An 18,066-nucleotide genomic window follows, 5' to 3' on the forward strand; every position below is an offset into this window, starting at 1 on the left:
AATAAATTATTACCAATACATTTCCGACCGATGTAGTGGGAAATATAAATAATCGAAGAAGTAAATCATTCAATATATTTCCGACCAACGTAGTTGAAAATATATGACTTTATATAGAAAATTAATAATTTAATAAATATAATAAAAATATTTGTGACGGAAGTAGTCAAAAATTATATTTAATTTAAATAATATTTATAAGATAAAAAATAAATACCTTGGCCCTCACTTTCTAATTTTTCTCACTCACGGTGTCTGTCTCTCTAAACCCTTTCTCTCACTCTCACTGTAGTCTCTCTCTGTAAACCCTAGAAATTGGCGGTGTCTCTCTCAAAAATTGGCGGTGTCTCTCTTTAAAATTGGCGGTGACAGTCACGGTGATGGTAACGACGACGGTGAGTTTTTAGATTTTGTAGTTTTCCTGCTATTTTTTGGTATTTTGGATGGGTAAAAGAATGGGTTTTTGCTTGATTTTCTAGATTCATCTGTAGTGAGTTGTTTCATTTGCTATGCTTGTTCAGATTTTTAGTTTTTGGTTTCATTTGTAGTGGTTCTTTTGGGGTTTTAGGGTTCTTTTTTTTTGTGGGTTTTGCTTATGATTAGGAAACGTACGGAGAGCAGAGATTGTTGAGTATATGAGTAATGGGGCATCTGTAGTTTGCTTATGATTAAACTACATGGGTTTTATATGTGTATCATTGTGCTTTAGGTTAGGCAGTTATAAATGCATCTGAAAGTGGTATATCATTCCCGCTAGAAAGAAGAGACCTGTTACTTGACTATATATTAACATTAATGGGCAAAGATGAGGAAGATGGATTTTCTGAATCCAACATTGAGCATCTACGTACTCAAGTTTTTGTATTGGCAATTATTTCCCTGCTCAATGCCATTTCACTTATTTTCATCAGGATTACATCACTTTTCTGTTCTAAATTACTCTATTTTTCTCTTGTTTTTTGAATTTCTTCTTTCTTTTCTGGGTTGCAGTCGCTTGCTTTAAGTGCCTACACTACTCTGGTTTTCGTAGAGCCAAAATTGACTGCTGAAATAAGAAACCTTGTTATGAAGGTGATAATGTTGATCTTCTTCATCAGTGAGGTGGTCTTGATTTGTCTGTCCTCTTAACACGTTTTTTCAATTTGCAGTCCATTATTGCTAATTGTTTGTTTCTCAAGTGTTGCATTATTTGGCTAAAAGGGTTCAATTCTAGGTGTCGAGGTTGAGTTACCGAGCAAATCATACAGCACTAAGGAAAATAAGAAGGAACCTAAAACGATAGCCAAAATTGAAGATAGACGCTTTCTGAAGCCCCATATATTTACCCTTACAATCCAGAGGTAACTTGTCTTCTATATAATTTGCTTTCTTATTTCGTCTGTGATTGTTCATTTTGGATTTATGCGTAAAAAATACACCTATGGCATCCCAGTTTTTGATGTGAGGTTCCTACCTGAACTATCACCAAATAGTTGTTTAGGTAGGAAAAGTGACCAATTGATAGTTGAGGTGTGTTTCAACAAAACTTTTGGTGATAGTTCAAGTAGGAAACTTGAAAAACCGGGATACTTTGGGTGTGTTTTTGACCCTTCACTCTTTATTTTACTAATGGAATTACCTTTTCAGATTGATGGGGGAACCTATATCTCAGTTACTTTGAGATGGTCTCAGAAGTTATTGTATTGCATTGGCCAATTTACCTTGAGCATACTGTATAGTTTCCCGGAGTATGTAACTCCAGTTGGAAAGAAGATAACTAAGAAAGAAAATATAAAGTTTAATTTTAATTGTGGTTCAGGATTTGAGGTTTCGTCTAAGGCTATCAATCACCCTCTTAAGGTGAAACTTGTCGAGTACTGGACTGATTTGTAGTTTTGTTAGTTGATGAAGTAACTCTTAACAGTGGTTTCGATACTGGTATTTTAGGAGCTAGACAATGAAGATGAAGATGGAAAGTCGGGGTTGTTCTATGACGCTAATGTCTTTAACTGGTCGAGCAGTGATATTGTGATTACTTACAAGGTATGCCCTCCGTTAATCATGGTTGTTTTAACTTCCTTAAATAGAAAATATAAATTATAAGTCGACTAGAAGTATTTAAAGCCTAGAAGTATTTAAAAGCCTAGTAGTATTTAAAGCCTACGAGGTACGCCCTCCGTTTATGTTGTGGGAGTGGGATTATAAGTATTTAAAAGCCTAGAAGCAGAAGTAGTACTGTGTTGATTTTGTTGTTTTTGAAGATTTTGACTTTTTGTTGTTTCATATAATTCACTGGTATGCAACTCTGTTAGTAAAGAAATGACATAGTAACTTGATGCTATTTTTGTTCACAATTACTTTGAGATTTTTGGTGTATGAGTACATGCCACAAGTAGCTTTAAGTCAGCATTTGTTTGAATGGCAAGAACACGGCTACCCAATTTTGACCTGGAAGCAAAGGGTAACAATAGCGTTAGATGTTGCAAGAGGAGTCGAGTATCTTCACAGCTTGGCTTAGACAAGTTTTATCCATAGGGATTTAAAGCCCTCTAACATACTTCTTAGTGATGACATGAGGGCCAAGGTTGCTGATTTTGGATTGGTCAAGAATGCTCCCGATGGGAAATATTCTGTTGAGACATGGCTGGCTGGAACATTTGACTATCTGGTGCCTGAATATGCTGCTACTGGACGAGTCACGACTAAGGTAGATGTGTATGCATTCAGAGTTGTTCTAATGGAGATCCTAACTGGTAGAAAAGCATTAGACGAGACCTTGCCAGATGAGAGGTCCCATTTGATCTCTCGGCTTCGCAGGGTCCTAGTCAACAAAGACAACCTCCGAAAGGCTATTGACCCAACACTCAATCCCGACTAGGAAACATACGAGGGAATTTGTAAGGTCGCCGAGTTAACAGGCCATTGCACTGCACAAGAACCATTCCAGCACCCCCGATATGGGACATGTCGTCATTGTACTTGTCCCCTCATAGACCTATGGGAGCCTACGAGAAATAAAAACGAAGACAGTGGAATCGACCTCCATATAAGCCTTCCTCAAATCCTTCAAAGATGGCAAGCTGATGAAGGCACTTCAAGAATGTTCGACGACTTCTCCTACACTCAAACACAGTCAAGCATACACGACTTCTCCTACACTCAAACACAGTCAAGCATAACCTCATAACCTTCCGAATTTGCAGATAGCTTTAACTCAACAGATTGCAGATGACAGAAAGATGATAGAAAGGCAATGCATATATGGGGGTAATAGATCAAGAAAGGCCCACAAATTCATTTGATTTCTTCTTAACAATGCTTTTTACTTTGTCTTCATATAATTTTATTTGGCTAGACAACAGAGTGTTTTCTATATGATTTTGTTAGTAGAGAAATTGTGTTAAATTCTTTATCTTACAAAGTTAATGTAAATAGAGATTTGAGTTCTTATATGAACATGCAAAAAAAAAGTTCAAAATTACTTAAAACTGTAGATATTTTTTTTGAAGAGATTGTGATACTCTTTATGGTATAGTTCTGCGATAATTACTATTTAATAATTATATAATAAATAATATTAATTACTATTTCAAAATAATTATTTAATAAATAATATATTCTGACTACTTTGGTCGGAAAATGATAATATAATAATAATTATTTATTAATCTTCCGACTAAAGTAGTCGAAATTTTTTTTTTATTAAATAATTATTAATTACTATTCCGACTACATTAGTCGAAAATGCTAGAATTATTAAATAATTATTTTTAATTATTTTATTAAATTTCTAACTACTGTAGTCAGAAATTTCCGACAATAGTAGTTGGAAATATATTTCCGGCAAGGTTTTTTCCGACTACCACTAAACAGTCAAAAAGTAGTCGGAAATTCCCTATTTTATGACTACAATCCGACTACATGAGATGTCGGAAAATAACGAATTTCTGGTAGTGATAATTTTCAGTGTGTCCTTGACCAGTTGTTCGAAATGGGTGTAAAGTTTGATAAAGAAATTCAGGGACTTTGGCTTCTTAATACTATCTTGACTCTTAGAAAACTTTTCGAGTTTCTTTGACTAATTCTTCTCCCGGTGGTATTGTAACTGCAAAATATGTTAAGAGTGGTGTCTTGCATAAAGAGATAAGAATAAGATCTCAAGCCTCATCTTCTTCATCTTTACACTCTGATGTTTTGGTTACTGAAGAGAGGACGAGAAACAAGTCTAAAGGTTCAAATAATAGAGATAAAAGTAGAAGCACGTCGAGGTCCAAATTCAAGATTGTTACATATAACTATTGCAACAAAATGGGGCATATCATAAAATATTTCTACAAGCACAAGTGAGATATGAGACGACAAAAGAAAGAAAGAGATAATGAAAATCGTGTTGCCGTTGTTGCTAATAATGATCTTCTTGTTATTTGTGGTGAGAATGCATTAATCTAATCCATGATGAGTCTAGATGATTTGTAGATTCTGGTGCTACTTCTCATGTTATGCAAAAGAAGAAATTATTTTCTTCTTATACTCTAGGTAATTTTGGGATGTTGAAAATGGGCAATAATGATGAAGTTAAAGTACTTGGCATTGGTACTATTTATTTAGAAAGTAACAATGGTTCCAAACTAGTTCTCAATAATGTCAATCATTCTTCAGATGTCCGCTTGAATTTGATTTCTGTAGGGAACCTTGATGATGAGGGTTATATTAACAACCTTGGTACTGGCCAGTGGAAGCTTACTATAGGTTCAATGATTATGGTTCGAGGTGATAAGTTGTCTAACTTATACGTATTTTAGGGCTCCACTTCTAGAGGTTCAGTAAACTTGGTGGAGCACGATACTTTATCAGACTTATGGCATAGAAGGCTGAGTCATATGAGTGACAAGAGGATTGATAGTTTGACAAAGAAAAAATTTGCTTTTTGGAGTGAAACAAGCAAAGTTGAAGAAGTATGTTCATCGCTTAGCTAGTAAACAAATAAAAGTTTCTTTTCAGAGTCATTTGCCTTCGAGAAAGCTTGATTTTCTGGAGTTGGTGCATTTTGATTTGTGTGGTCCTTTTAAAGTAAGGTCTCATGGTGGAGCACTTGACTTTGTGACTTTTATTGAAGATCATTCTCACAAACTCTGGGTATTTCCTTTGAAGTCCAAGGAGCAAGTACTTGATGTGTTTAAAGTTTTTCAGGTCTTGGTTGAGAGACTAACAATGAAGAAATTAAAATGCATCCGCTCAGATAATGGTGGTGAGTATATTGGTCCTTTTGATAAATATTGTAGAGAGCATGGTATTCGACATCAGAAAACCCTCCAAAAACTCCTCAGTAGAATGGTTTAGTAGAGAGGATGAACAAAACTCTAGTTGAGAGGGTTAGATGTATGCTTTCAGATGCTAAGCTGCTAGATTCCTTTTGGGTAGAAGCACCCAATACTGCTGCTTGTGTTATTGTTTTATCTCTTATTGTTGCTTTGGATGGTGATTTCCCTAACAGAGTTTGGTCTGCTAAGAATGTTTCTTATGACCATCTTAGAGTCTTTAGGTGTAAAGCCTTTGTGCATGTTGCTAAGAATGAAAGTTCAAAGTTGATTATTAAAATTAGGCAATGTATCTTCATTGGTTATGGTCAAGATGAATTTGGCTATTGTTTCTATGATCCAGTTGATAAGAAACTTGGTAGAAGCCGTGATGTTGTGTTCTTTGAAGACCAAACAATTGGTGATTTTGACAAAAATGAGAAGGTTGATTCTCAGAGTAGTGAGAGTCTAGTTTATGTTGATCCAATTTCTTTGACTATTGATCCTGAAGAAAATCTTCATGATTATGAACATAAAGTTGATAATAACGATGATGATCATGTCCAAAATTACCAGCAAGATGTTGCTGATGCTCCAGTACAAGTTGATATGGTTGATCAGCAACCAGTTGTTGATGCTCCAGAGAGTTCTCTCAGATGATCTACTAGAGAGAGAATACCTTCATCTCGTTATTCTCCTAGTGAGTGTATACTCTTGACAGATGGGGGAGAATTGAAAGTCTTGATAAGACCATGGAAAGTGAAGAAAAAGAAAAATGATTTGATTTTATGAAAGATGAGATTAAATCTTTACATGATAATCATACCTTTGATTTAGTTAAGTTACCTAAGGATAGAAAAGCTTTGAAAAACAGGTGTTTTTTTGGGTGAAACATGAAGATGGTAATCTAGTTCCACGATACAAGGATAGATTGGTTGTGAAGGGATTTAACCAGAAAAAGGAAATTGATTTTGATGAGATATTCTATCGAGTTGTGAAGATGCCATCCATTCGTGTGGTTCTACACTTAGCTGCAAGTCTAGATTTAGAGGTTGAGCAAATGCATGTTAAAACTTCTTTTCTCCATGGTGACTAAGGTGAAGAAATTTGTATGGAGCAACCTAAAGGTTTTGAAGTCAAGAGAAAAGAGAATTATGTTTGCGAATTGAAGAAGAGCTTGTATGGTTTAAAACAAGCTCCTAGGTTATGGTACAGGAAGTTTGGTTCCTTTATGAGTCAGTAGGGATTCAAGAAGACTACTTCAGACCATTGTGTTTTTGTGCGAAAATTCTCTGATGATGACTTTATTATTGTGTTACTTTATGTTGATGACATGCTTGTAGTTGGTCATAATGCTTGTAGGATTCAAAAGTTGAAGCAAGAGTTGAGTAAGTCTTTTTCTATGCTTAGGACCAACAAGACAGATTTTTGGCATGCATACTGTTAGAAAGGCTAAGAAGTTGTGGTTATCCCAAGAGAAGTATATTCAGAAAGTACTTCAAAAGTTTAACATGGACAAGGCTAAGTTTGTCATTGCACCTTTAACTATGCACTTCAAATTGAGCACGAAAGCAGTGTCTTTCCAGTGATGATGAAAAGGAAAATATAAAGAAAGTTCCTAATGCTTCAGCCATCGGTAGTTTTATGTATGCAATGGTTTGTACAAGATCGGATATTGCTCATGTTGTTGGTATTGTTAATTTTTTTTCTTTCTAATCCAGGAAGAGAACATTGAAATACTGTGAAGTGGATTATGAGATATCTTTGTGGCACTTCTAGTCTGAGTTTGTATTTTGGTACAGAAAAGCCTATTCTTTATAGTTATATAGATTCAGACATGGCTGGTGATGTTGATACTCACAAGTCTACTTTGAGGTAGTTGGTTACTTTTGTAGGGGAGCTACGTCTTGGCAATCTAGGTTGGAAAAATGTGTTGCTCTATCTACTATAGAAGTTGAGCTTATTGATGTTGTTGAAGCTTGTAAAAAATTTCTTTGGATGAAGAGATTCTTGGGGGAACTTGGTGTTGCTCAAAAGAGGTATGTGCTTTATTGCGACAGTCAAAGTGCATACAACTTGACATGAATTCTACATTTCATGGTCGATCTAAACACATTGATTTGAGATATAATTGGATTCGAGATGTGTTGGATTCTAAGTTGCTGGACCTTGAGAAGATTCACACAAATGATAATGGTTCTTAAATGATGACTAAAGTTTTGCCAAAAGGGAAGTTTGAACTTTTTTGCATGATCGTCGGAATGACGGTTACCTCCATATAATCGAGAGGGGGAGAATTGTTGGGTCATGGGTCTTTTTTCCTTCCTATGTGGATAAATAAAGCTCAATTTAGACCAACCCACTTTTGACCATAGGCCCATTAATTTGGGGTATATATATAGATCTTTTTAGGTGTTATTTCACCCTCACAAAAGAGAGTTTTCAGCAGCCAAAGAGAGAAAAGAAAGTAGATTTTTGCCCAAATTTTCCAGCATAGCTGTCAATTTCAAATTGTGATTTCCACTTTGTTTCTTGTCCGATTGAGGTAATTTTTTTGTAGCTTTTTCATCTCATCTAAATCTTTGATTAGGAACTAACGGAGTTGAATTTGGTGGCATTTAGCTCCTGTTTTTCATCCCTAAATAACAGTTGAGTTTTGATATTTTCTCTCCTTTATTTCTCTAGTGTTTGGTATTGTGATTTATATATTTTTGCTTGTTGTTTGGCACTAGTTTGGTGGCCATTTTGGAGAATAATATTTGTAACTCTTGGTGATTATAGTGGAGGTTTTGATCCTATGGTTTTTGTGTCTTTACACCGAAGGGTTGTCTACATAAATTTGGCATCTTGTTATTCTTGTCTTGCCGTATTTGTGTGATTAATTTATTTTTTGGCAGATTACTTTGTTTTGCCTATGTTTGCTTGTCTCCTCTTAGTTCAAATTGAAAGGAAAAGTTTAGACTTGGGTATTCTCCGCTACTACCCTGTCGGGCATTTTGATAGTGTCATTGCCTTTCCCAACATATAACACACAAAATCAAATAAACAACATTGTTTGTGTTTTAATTCACATGAAAATTTATAAAAGAAATAGTACAGAGTTGGATAAAAACCTGTGTGACGAACTAATTTGAATATAGAAATAAGAAAGCCGTCACCTGGAAACTTGAATGGAAACCCAAACTCAATCTCCAAACCCAAAGGACTCTCTCTCTCTTTTTCTCTCTAAATTTTCTAACCTTTTCTTCGCCTGTTATTCTCTCCCTTTTTCTTTCCACTCTTGTTCCTTGTTTTTCTGTGTTTTGTGCGTATGCTGTCCTCTCTCAGTTCTTGTCTTTCTTCCTTTCTTCTCATTGTTTTTCTTTAACTTTTTATCTATGTTTCCCTCTACCTCTTGTTTCTCTCTTGTTTTTCTAAGTGTCTTCTCTCCTTCTTTTTGTGTGTTTCTTGTTTTGTTTTTTGTTTAGTCTTCTGTCCGTGTTCTTTTTCTATTTGCCTATCTTTTTTCTTTTCTCCCATAACCTCCTTTCTTCTACGTTGTGTGGGTGTATATATAGAGTATTATGTGTATGAAGTTGAGGACATATGGGAGTTGAGTGTGTCGTGGGGGAGGGGTTGGGAGAAAAAGGGGAGTATGCAGATGGTGGAGTTGGGGTGGTTTTATTCCTTTTTTCTAAATAATAATAATAATAATAATAATAATAATAATAAAGAAAGTAATAATAATAGAAATATTGATTTTCATACTAAGAAAATTTAGGGAAAGGGTATAACTAGCCTAAAAATAAATTATAATTGAGAAAAATAATATAATTACTAGCTCATTTATTAAAATATAAATTAAAAGAAAATATATATTTTAAATTTTTTTCTTATAATTTAATAATGAATAAATAAATAAAAAAACATATCCTAAAATGAACTTTATATTTTGAACTCTTTTCTACACATTTTTTTAGTGAAACCTACTAAAAATGAAATAAGAGCTAAATAAATATTGGACAAAAATATAAATATTTAATATCAAAAAATAGGTTAAAACTCAAGGGGGGTCAAAAATTACGTGTCTACATTTTTTTCCTCTTTATTTGAAAATATGAAGAGTTTTTATACAAAGAAGTAGCTAATGAGACAAGTTTTGACCCTCTAGTAATTTGAGAGGGTAGAAGAAAGGAAAAGAAAATATGATCGGGTCCTGGTTTCGGACCTCCTACATATCCCTGATTATAATGGAATCAGTTCACATTTAGTTCAATGAGGTGAAATGGTGACACGATGAGTTAGAGGTCAAGTGAGGTTCTATCGAGTCTCCAATTTGCAACTTCTGTTTTTACATCCAAGTGAACAACAAAAATAAAAATGAAGATACAAGTGAAAGATCCTGTCTATGCAGTTTTTCTGAAATCTTGACTTAAATCTTTCTGACTTCTCATGTGGTGAGATAGTCATTATTTTGAGATGAACTTACAAAATTGAGATGCTCCTCCATGTTGACTCTTGGCATTGGAGAGGAACTTGAAAATTAATTTATTCTCCAGACTCACTTCTAACTTGAACTTGAAAATCTTCATCCTATTCTTTAGGTGGGTTCCTGACTTGCAATTTCTTTACTCTATTCTCTAGGCGGGCTCCTGACTTGCTATTTCTTCACCCTATTTTTCAGGCGGACTCCTGACTTGTTATTTCTTCATCCTGTTCTTCAAGAGGGCTCCCGAGTTGCAATTTTCTTCCCTCTATTTTTCAGGTAGGCTCCCGGGTTGCGATTTTTTCACCCTATTCTTCAGACAGGCTTCCTGAGCTTCAAAACTAAAAGTAATTCCAATTTTTCAAATGTGTTCATGAACTCAAAATCAAAAGTAAACTATAAAAGTAAAGTCTCATTATCTAGGAGGGTCTTGAGTTAAAAAATAAAATCCCATTATCCGAAAGGGTCCTGTGCGAAAATTAAAGTCCCATCATCCAGGAGGGTCCTGAGCTAAAAAATAAAGTCCCAGGAGGGTCCTAATCAGTAAACTAAAATTCTATTATCCTGGAGGGTCCTTAGCAGTAAAGTAAAATCCAAGTATCTAGAAGGGTCCTGAGCTAGAAACAAAATACCATTATCCTGGAGGGTCCTAAGCTGAAAATAAAATTTCATTATTCAGGAGGGCACTGAGTTGAAAAGTAAAATTCCATTATCCAGGAGGGTCCTGAGATGAAAATAAAATCTCATTATCTAGGAGGGTCCTGTGCAGAAAAGTAAAATCCAATTATCCAGGAGGGTCCTGAGCAGAAAGTAAAATCCCATTATCCATGAGGGTTTTGAGCAGAAAATAAAGTCTCATTATCCAAGAGGGTCCTGAGTTGAAAATAAAATCTCATTATATAGGAGGGTCCGGATCTAAAAATAAATCTCATTATCCAGGAGGGTCCTGAGTAAAAAAGTAAAATCCCATTATCCAGGTGGGTCCTGAGAAGAAAATAAAGTCTCATTATCTGAGAGGTCCCTGAGATGAAAATAAAATCCTATTATCCAGGAGGATCCTAAGCTGAAAATAAAGTCACATTATTCAGGAAGGCACTGAGCAAAATCCTATTATCCAGGAGGGTCCTAAGCAGAAAAGTAAAATCCCATTATCCAGGAGAGTCATGAGCAGAAAGTAAAACCCCATTATTTAGGAGAGTCCTGAGCTGAAAATAAAGTCCCATTATTCAGGAGGTCCTGAGCAAAAAAGTAAAGTCCCATTATCTAGGAAGGTTTAGGGCAGAAAAGTAAAATCCTATTATCCAGGAGGGTTTTAAGCAGAAAAGTATAATCCCATTATCCAGGAGAGTCATGAGCAGAAAGTACAACCCCATTATTCAGGAGGGTCCTGAGCTAAAAATAAAGTCCCATTATCTAGGAGGGTCCTGAGTAGAAAAGTAAAATCCCATTATCCAGGAGGATCGTGAGCAGAAAATAAAGTCTCATTATGTAAGAGGGTCCTGAGCTGAGCAGAAAATAAAATTCTCCTTAAACACGAATAAATTTTTGCCCTGATTTGTACTAGAAAAATTTTGTGAGTATTACCAAATCATAAAATTTTTTTAGAAGTATTGGAAATAGGGTAAATCATGGCCTTAAATAATTTTGATAATAGCATCTCGCAAGGATGAAAATTTCCTATGAAAGTAATCTAGTGTATAGTGTTGTAACATTGTATCTTGCGTTGACAAAAAATGGAATTTCATTATTTTTTATTCAGTATTTGAAGCCTTTGATGTGAAGGCAACATTTTATCTCTATTTCAAACAACGAAGAAATGTGAGTTCTTAAAATGTGGTGGTTGGTTTGTGGTATTTGGCTACTGACGCGATTGCTCTTGCACTTGTCATGCCCATCTCCATTTCAGATCTTTGACATGTATCATTGACTTATTAAATTCTTGACCACAAATTTTGGCTACTGAAAGTATTTGACTAAAATCGCATTTCCCTTGCATGATGCCTATAGGTTTAACTTTTAATACACCTTTTTATACTTTCATGAGTCCAAAAAACTGTCGGATAACAAGCATTCTTGAGTACCTTACTTTAGTTTGAAACATATTATCTTTGTGCATCAGTCCTTTGTCTTGCTTTGTGTAATTGACGGAGTTGGTAGTAAGTTTTGAAGTTCTTTCTCACTCGTCTTGACATAAAATTGACTCAAAAGTACGATAAAAATGATGATAATAATTTTTCATTTGATAACAAATACACGAACAAAAATAAAAATATAGAAAGAGAATAAAAAATGACAATAAATATCCTTTTTTTAAAAACAACAAAAAGAAAAACTTATCTGAGTATGGATGCCAGTTCCAGTGATTATGACATGCATTTTGAATTAAACAACCTAATCTTCCATCCCAAACATTTATCAACTTTTCCAACTTATTGAAATTGAAGTTGAGCTGCTCTTGCAATTTTTGCCTCTAGATTATACACCTCCTTCGGCTAGTGGCGCCTCAATGGATTTCTTCCAACAAGCTTCTCTGATTTTTGTTTTCTCGCAACTCATTGTCGCCTTATGGTGTCTATGAGGATTTTCACCAATAAGACTCTCATTTTTTACTTTTCTCATAACTTACTATCGCCTTATGGTGCCCAGAAGGATTTTCACCAATAAGACTCTCTCATTTTTATTTTCCTCACATTTTTTATGCTGATGAAGGAAAGTGGTGTCCAAAATATTAAACATCATAATACCCATAACATACTTAGCCTTAGCATCCTCAAAAGATTGATCTAAAGGTCTTTCTTTGGTTGTAACTTAGCTTTTGAATAGGGTTAGAAAGAAAGGGAGATATGAGACTCAAAATATACATAACATAGGGTAACCTTACAACTATTGGAATTGACTATGTTATGTTACAACAATGACCTTGACTAAACACATGCACGTGTGTCACTTATTTTATGCTTGTAAAATACATAATCTCACTTGTGTTGTACTTTCCTCACAATATATGAATCATGCCTTTTTTGGAGCCAACTTCCCTTTGCTTCTCCTGACAATGGAAACTATATATCCTTTGATTGATCTCATTAAAAAACTTAAGATGGACTTTCTCATTGAAGACCAAGTGCCTCAATGTATTCAAGTGAGGTTGTATTAGGACCTCAAACATCTCAATACTTTACTTATTTTTTATATGCCTTTTTTATTCAATTCTAACTTCTTGGCTCTTTATTTTTAAGACTAGATTGGGTTTTAATATTTGGCTGAAAATTCTACATGTATATTATATCACTAGAACCAACATAAAATATATTGTGTAAGGAAAATAAATGAACAACGTATATTAAAAATACTAGGTAAAGGAACACTATATTTTGTTGAAAAAGAAAAAATAAATAAAAGAGTTTGAACATAAATGACAAAAAAATAAGATAAGACAGACTTTGAACTACAACCCTGAAATAATTCAGAAAATAGAAAGGAAAACAAAATAGACTACCAAAACTCCCTCTTTGTGGGGAGAAGAGTGACTTTTGAATTGTCAAGATTGACATCTTAGCCACTGATTTGCATGTCAGCCTTAATGGAGTCTCCACAATCATTGCTACAACTTTGGTTTTTCATCTTGACCCCAAAGTATCCTAAACTATTCTGAAATGTCTGAGTTGTAGGTTAAGGGCTACTTAACTTGCAACATTTCCAGATTCGATTCCATTTTCAACCATTTGATTATTTCAAAAAAGGTTGTACCTACTGTAAAAAGTAAGTGATTAAAGTACTCATGCTCTTGTGGTTTGGGGAAGACATCAATCATCTCTATGACTTTCATTGATGTAGATTCCTATGGAATTAACTGATTTTATATTTCTTCTTTGTCGGACTCTATGCCATTTTTACGGGTCATCTTGCCTTTTCTTTTGGACCTTTGTTGTATAAATAAGATGCCATCTTAACCACAAACCAAACATCTTAATACTATTTTGACTTTAGACATAAGGAATGTGTCAGGATTCCACACTTACAAAACTTTTTTTCCTTAAGAATATATCACCAAACCCAATAAAGGCTGTCTATGTATCTCATCACGATGAGAATCAGGTGTGCGTAGTTCGTGAAGATCATAAAAACTAAATTTTTATTTTTGAAAATTTAAATTTTTTTAGAAAACAATCATTAAATTTTGAGGACAAGATATTCTCTTGTGTTTCGCCAAGTTGCCTAAAGATGATCAACAATCAAATGAGACTTCTAAATAAATGTCAAAGAGAACACATGTTGGTCATTATAAAAGAAACACCTATCCTAGATGGACCCAGCCCCTATGCCGAGTACCGCTAAGTCAAATGCACATGATGTAAATAAAGTGGAGCCTAATAAGAATAAGCATATCTGAGTTTCAGTTCTACTAAGTTTGACTTAATTTGGATAGGTGTCTAGACTGGATTACTAGAGCGGATAATCTATTCGGGGTGGGACAACTTGTTCGGTAGCAGTGCTACTTTAAATTTGTTGTTGGTCCAAACTTTGCCTAACATGTATGACTAATAATCCTTCACCAAGTTTCTTGACACTTCGGCTAACTCAAGAAGAAGGTAGGATGCATACTCTGTATTCCTTCTATCTTATATTTCAGAAACTCAAAGGGGATGCACAAGAGAAGACAGTTTGTAATACCCTGTACTATTCTTAGCTCGCTTTAGCTTTCAGTTTCTTGCATAAAGGGCTTAAGGCTTGAAAATTTCACTAACGGTTGGGGACTAAGTATTTTTTAAGGCTTCTAAACTTTAAGGATTTTTAATTTGGTCTTTCCGACCCCGAGACATTGGTTTTTGAGTTGATTCATATTCAGGGATGAAAAAAGTGTCTCGGAGAAGTTTCAAATTTTAAGGTTTGGGGCATATTTGGATCACGGAACCTGAGGGTTACCGCGATAAGCCCATGTCGCGGCCCTATTCCCATTCTCATGTTCATTGCATCGCGGTAAAGAAAATGACCGATCGCGATTAGACCGTGTTGTGGTAATCTTGTCATGTCCAATTTTGAATTTAAATGCCTGAGAGAAAATTGGGCCTTTTCCCCTCAACCCAATCATTCATTACACGATTTGGGCATTAGTTAGGGCATAATTTTGCCCTTCTTCTCCAATTTTCCTCCCAAGAAAGCCATTCCCTTTCCCCAAGAACACAAATTAAATTACTTTCTCCCCAAGAAATCAAGAATTCAAGTTCCACAAGTTTAAGAACCTTCAAGAAAGCATTAAGATTGGTGTTTCTCTTTCAAGTTAAAGGTTTAAGGTATGTGGGATGTTCATTCATGGGTTTCTTTCACCCATGGAGCCCCAGAACCTCTTTTTGATTAAAGATTGAATATTTCTATCATTATTGTATTTTTTATTACTTAAGATAGGTTTAATTCATGTTTCTATGGTAATTTAAATTCAATTCAGTCTATCTAAGATAACATGCAAGATTTATAATTCCTCATGCTATGAATTTGAGTTTCCCATGCTTTATTCAAGTGAATTTTATGATGAATCCTAAATTTATGATTCTTAGCAAGCATTGCCATGTTAAATTCATGATCCCCACATATTTGATGAAATGTCTATGCTTACGGGTTTTGAACCATGATCCTTTACTACAGTTTTAAGCTTGTTATTACATTTAGTTATCATTAAGTGCTAGTGGGTTATGAACACCTGATATCTACATGTTTTACATGATTTTTAGATTTTCAAGTATGATTCAGTTAAGCGATGATTATTCCTATTTATTCAGTTATTGTGGTCATAATGAGCACTATCAGTCATGAAATAATGTTTAGTTAAACTCATTTCAATTTTAGTTCTAGTGTCAGTTTAGTTGGGTGTAGGATTTAGCACCGAGCGAATGTAGGGGTGTCGGCTTCCCCATCAGTTAGGCAGAGTCATTAGTAGCAGTCCTTGCATTCCAGAACTACATATCCAACGTAGGATATAGGATTCACCTATCAATTTAGGCTTGACTTTCTCTCAGGGGTCACTCGTCAGTTTAGGCTTGATACCCTAGTCCTTCGGGACACCAGATTAGTGGATTCACATAGCTAGTGTTAGTACTCGTGGCATAATGTCGACACCCTTCCAACTAGGGTTATAGGTTGGACCCTGATTAGCTTAGATTAGGGCAGGTTGGTTACATGATACCTCTCACAGTCTCAGTATAGTATTTTGTGTATACTCAGTTCAGGTTTTCTTGACCAAAGCATACATATTTACAGTTATTCAGTTATACAGCTTTCAGTCTTTTTGATTTTAGATTATTTTAGAAATATGTATATGATTGGTCTTGCATTCTCAAATATCACAGTTTTTATGCATTCATGCTTAGTTATTTCATGTTGTTTAGTTAGTCCTTTTCTCATGTGCACAGTACCTCATGCATTTCAGCTAGACCTCATCTCATATACCAGTACATTCAAAGTACTGACCGCATACTCTTCTTTGCGCTATGATGTCTTATATCATAGGTTTGGATGCTTACTTTCCTAACCACAGTTAGACAACTCAGTGAATCCAGTAGCAGTAGTGGTGAGTCCTCATCCATCGAGGACATATTATGATTATTCAGTTATCTCAGTATTTCTTATTTTTAGTCAGTCAGAGTTAGTTGGGGGCCTATCCCATCAACTCCTTAGTCAGTTTAGAGGCTTTAAGACATTCAGACAATCAGTTAGACAGTTAGTCAATTGCTTTAGTATTGCTAGATGTTTTGGTTAAACAGTTGGTTTTTAGTATTTTATCATCTGTTCAGACATACTTTGATGCATTTTTTAGTATTTAGATTTCAGTACTATGTCATTTTATTTTTTGCTCATGTATTTTACTACTATTTAATCAGTGCTCATAACAGGTATCTGTTCATGGGTTTTCTTGTGACCCTCGTGGTCTTAAGCACCATTGTTGTGACTAAGGGGTAGCCTCGAGTCATGATAAAACTTAGTATTAGAGCCTAAAATTTTAAAGTACCCTACGGAGTTCGAAAGTCGTGTTGAGTAGAGTCTTATGCATGGGTGTGAAGCGCGCCATAGTTATGGACAAGAGGCTACAAAATGTTTTAGGAAAAGTTTCCCTTCATTCAATAATCACGTTGTGTAAATGAGCATGAGCTCTATTTAAACTCTCTTTTTAACTCATCCTTTATTCTGGTTACAAACTATGCTTTCAGAAGAAATAATGAAAGAAAGAATGGGGACCAGCCCATACCTCTGCCTATTCAGGAAGATCACCAGAATAAGAATGTCTCTCATGCTGAGTTCAGAGCTGCTTTACTACTTTAGCCTATTCAGTAGCTACTCAAAACAATCAGCGAACTGTTTCCCCAGCCAATCAAGTGGCAAATACAACTGCAGCTAGGATTTTGTATTTCACCTGAATAAATCCCCCTTTGTTTTTGGGATCCAAGTCTAAAAAGGATCCACAGAAGTTTCTTGATATGATTCAGAAAGTGACAGATATCATGGATGTCACTTTGAGTGAGAGTGCAGAGTTCACTGCATACAAGTTTTAGGATGAAGCTCACACCTAGTGTAAGCAGTGAAAGAAGGACCGTGGTGCTGATGCAGGGCATGTCGAGTGGGAGAAATTTTCCATGGATTTTCTAGAAAGGTTCTTCCCATTAGAGTGGAGGGAGGCTAAAATTTAGGAGTTCATTAATTTGAAGTAGGGCAGCATAAGTGTGAAGGAGTACTCGCTTAAGTTTACTCAGTTGGCAAGGTATGCTCCTAATGTAGTTGCAGACAATAGGTCTAAAATAAGTAAGTTTGTATCTGGTGTAGATGATAGTATGGTTAAGGAGTGTAGAATCACAATCTTGATTAAGGGGATAGACTTATCTAGACTTATCGTTCATGCTCAGCAGATTGAGCAAGAGAAGCTTAAGGAAAAAAAGAGAGAGAGTAAGAGAGCCAGACTAGGTAGTTTTAAATTTTCTCAGCCAAGGTCAAAAGGTGGTAACCCTTCTCAGTTCTGTCAAAATTTCTCAGCCCCAACTCCATCTTCAGCTAGTGTTCCAGTGCCTAAGTTCAGGCGAGATAGTCGGGATAAAACGCCAGGCTCTAAGTCCTAGAGTAGTGTGAACAGTAGTCGTACTAATCCTCTCTACGGGAAATATGGAAAGCATCATCTGGGTATGTGTCAAGATGACAGTGATATGTGTTTTGGATGTGGCAAGCCAGTCCACAGAGTTGAGATTACCCAAAAGTTGGTCATCAGGGTTAGTCCAACCGTCCTCCAATTCCAGTCGGTCACCCGAATCAGTAGGGTGACACTTCCAGTGCAACCAGTGGGTAGCA

At 35.3% G+C, this 18,066-nt stretch overlaps 1 protein-coding gene across 15 annotated transcripts; it reads left to right on the plus strand.

Annotated features, from left to right (window-relative positions):
- The first annotated feature begins 215 nt into the window (after window positions 1-215).
- Window positions 216-3,460, plus strand: LOC107871294. 15 transcript variants are annotated; one of them, XR_007052869.1, is made up of 6 exons: window positions 220-395; window positions 991-1,101; window positions 1,214-1,340; window positions 1,627-1,839; window positions 1,927-2,022; window positions 2,406-3,460. XR_007052869.1 is itself a non-coding variant. In XM_047407816.1 (4 exons), exons 1-4 carry the CDS (start codon window positions 381-383, stop codon window positions 1,658-1,660), a joined length of 303 nt encoding a protein of 100 aa, XP_047263772.1. In that variant the 5' UTR covers window positions 231-380; the 3' UTR covers window positions 1,661-3,460. The 15 variants fall into 15 exon arrangements, 2 of the variants coding, with proteins under 2 accessions (XP_047263772.1, XP_047263794.1); XR_007052768.1 differs by having other exon boundaries at window positions 231-395; window positions 1,201-1,340; XR_007052845.1 differs by having other exon boundaries at window positions 216-395; window positions 1,927-3,460.
- The last annotated feature ends 14,606 nt before the right edge of the window (window positions 3,461-18,066 follow it).

The sequence above is a fragment of the Capsicum annuum genome, chromosome 1 (assembly GCF_002878395.1).
Source record: "Capsicum annuum cultivar UCD-10X-F1 chromosome 1, UCD10Xv1.1, whole genome shotgun sequence".
In the NCBI taxonomy this organism is placed as follows: domain Eukaryota; kingdom Viridiplantae; phylum Streptophyta; class Magnoliopsida; order Solanales; family Solanaceae; genus Capsicum; species Capsicum annuum.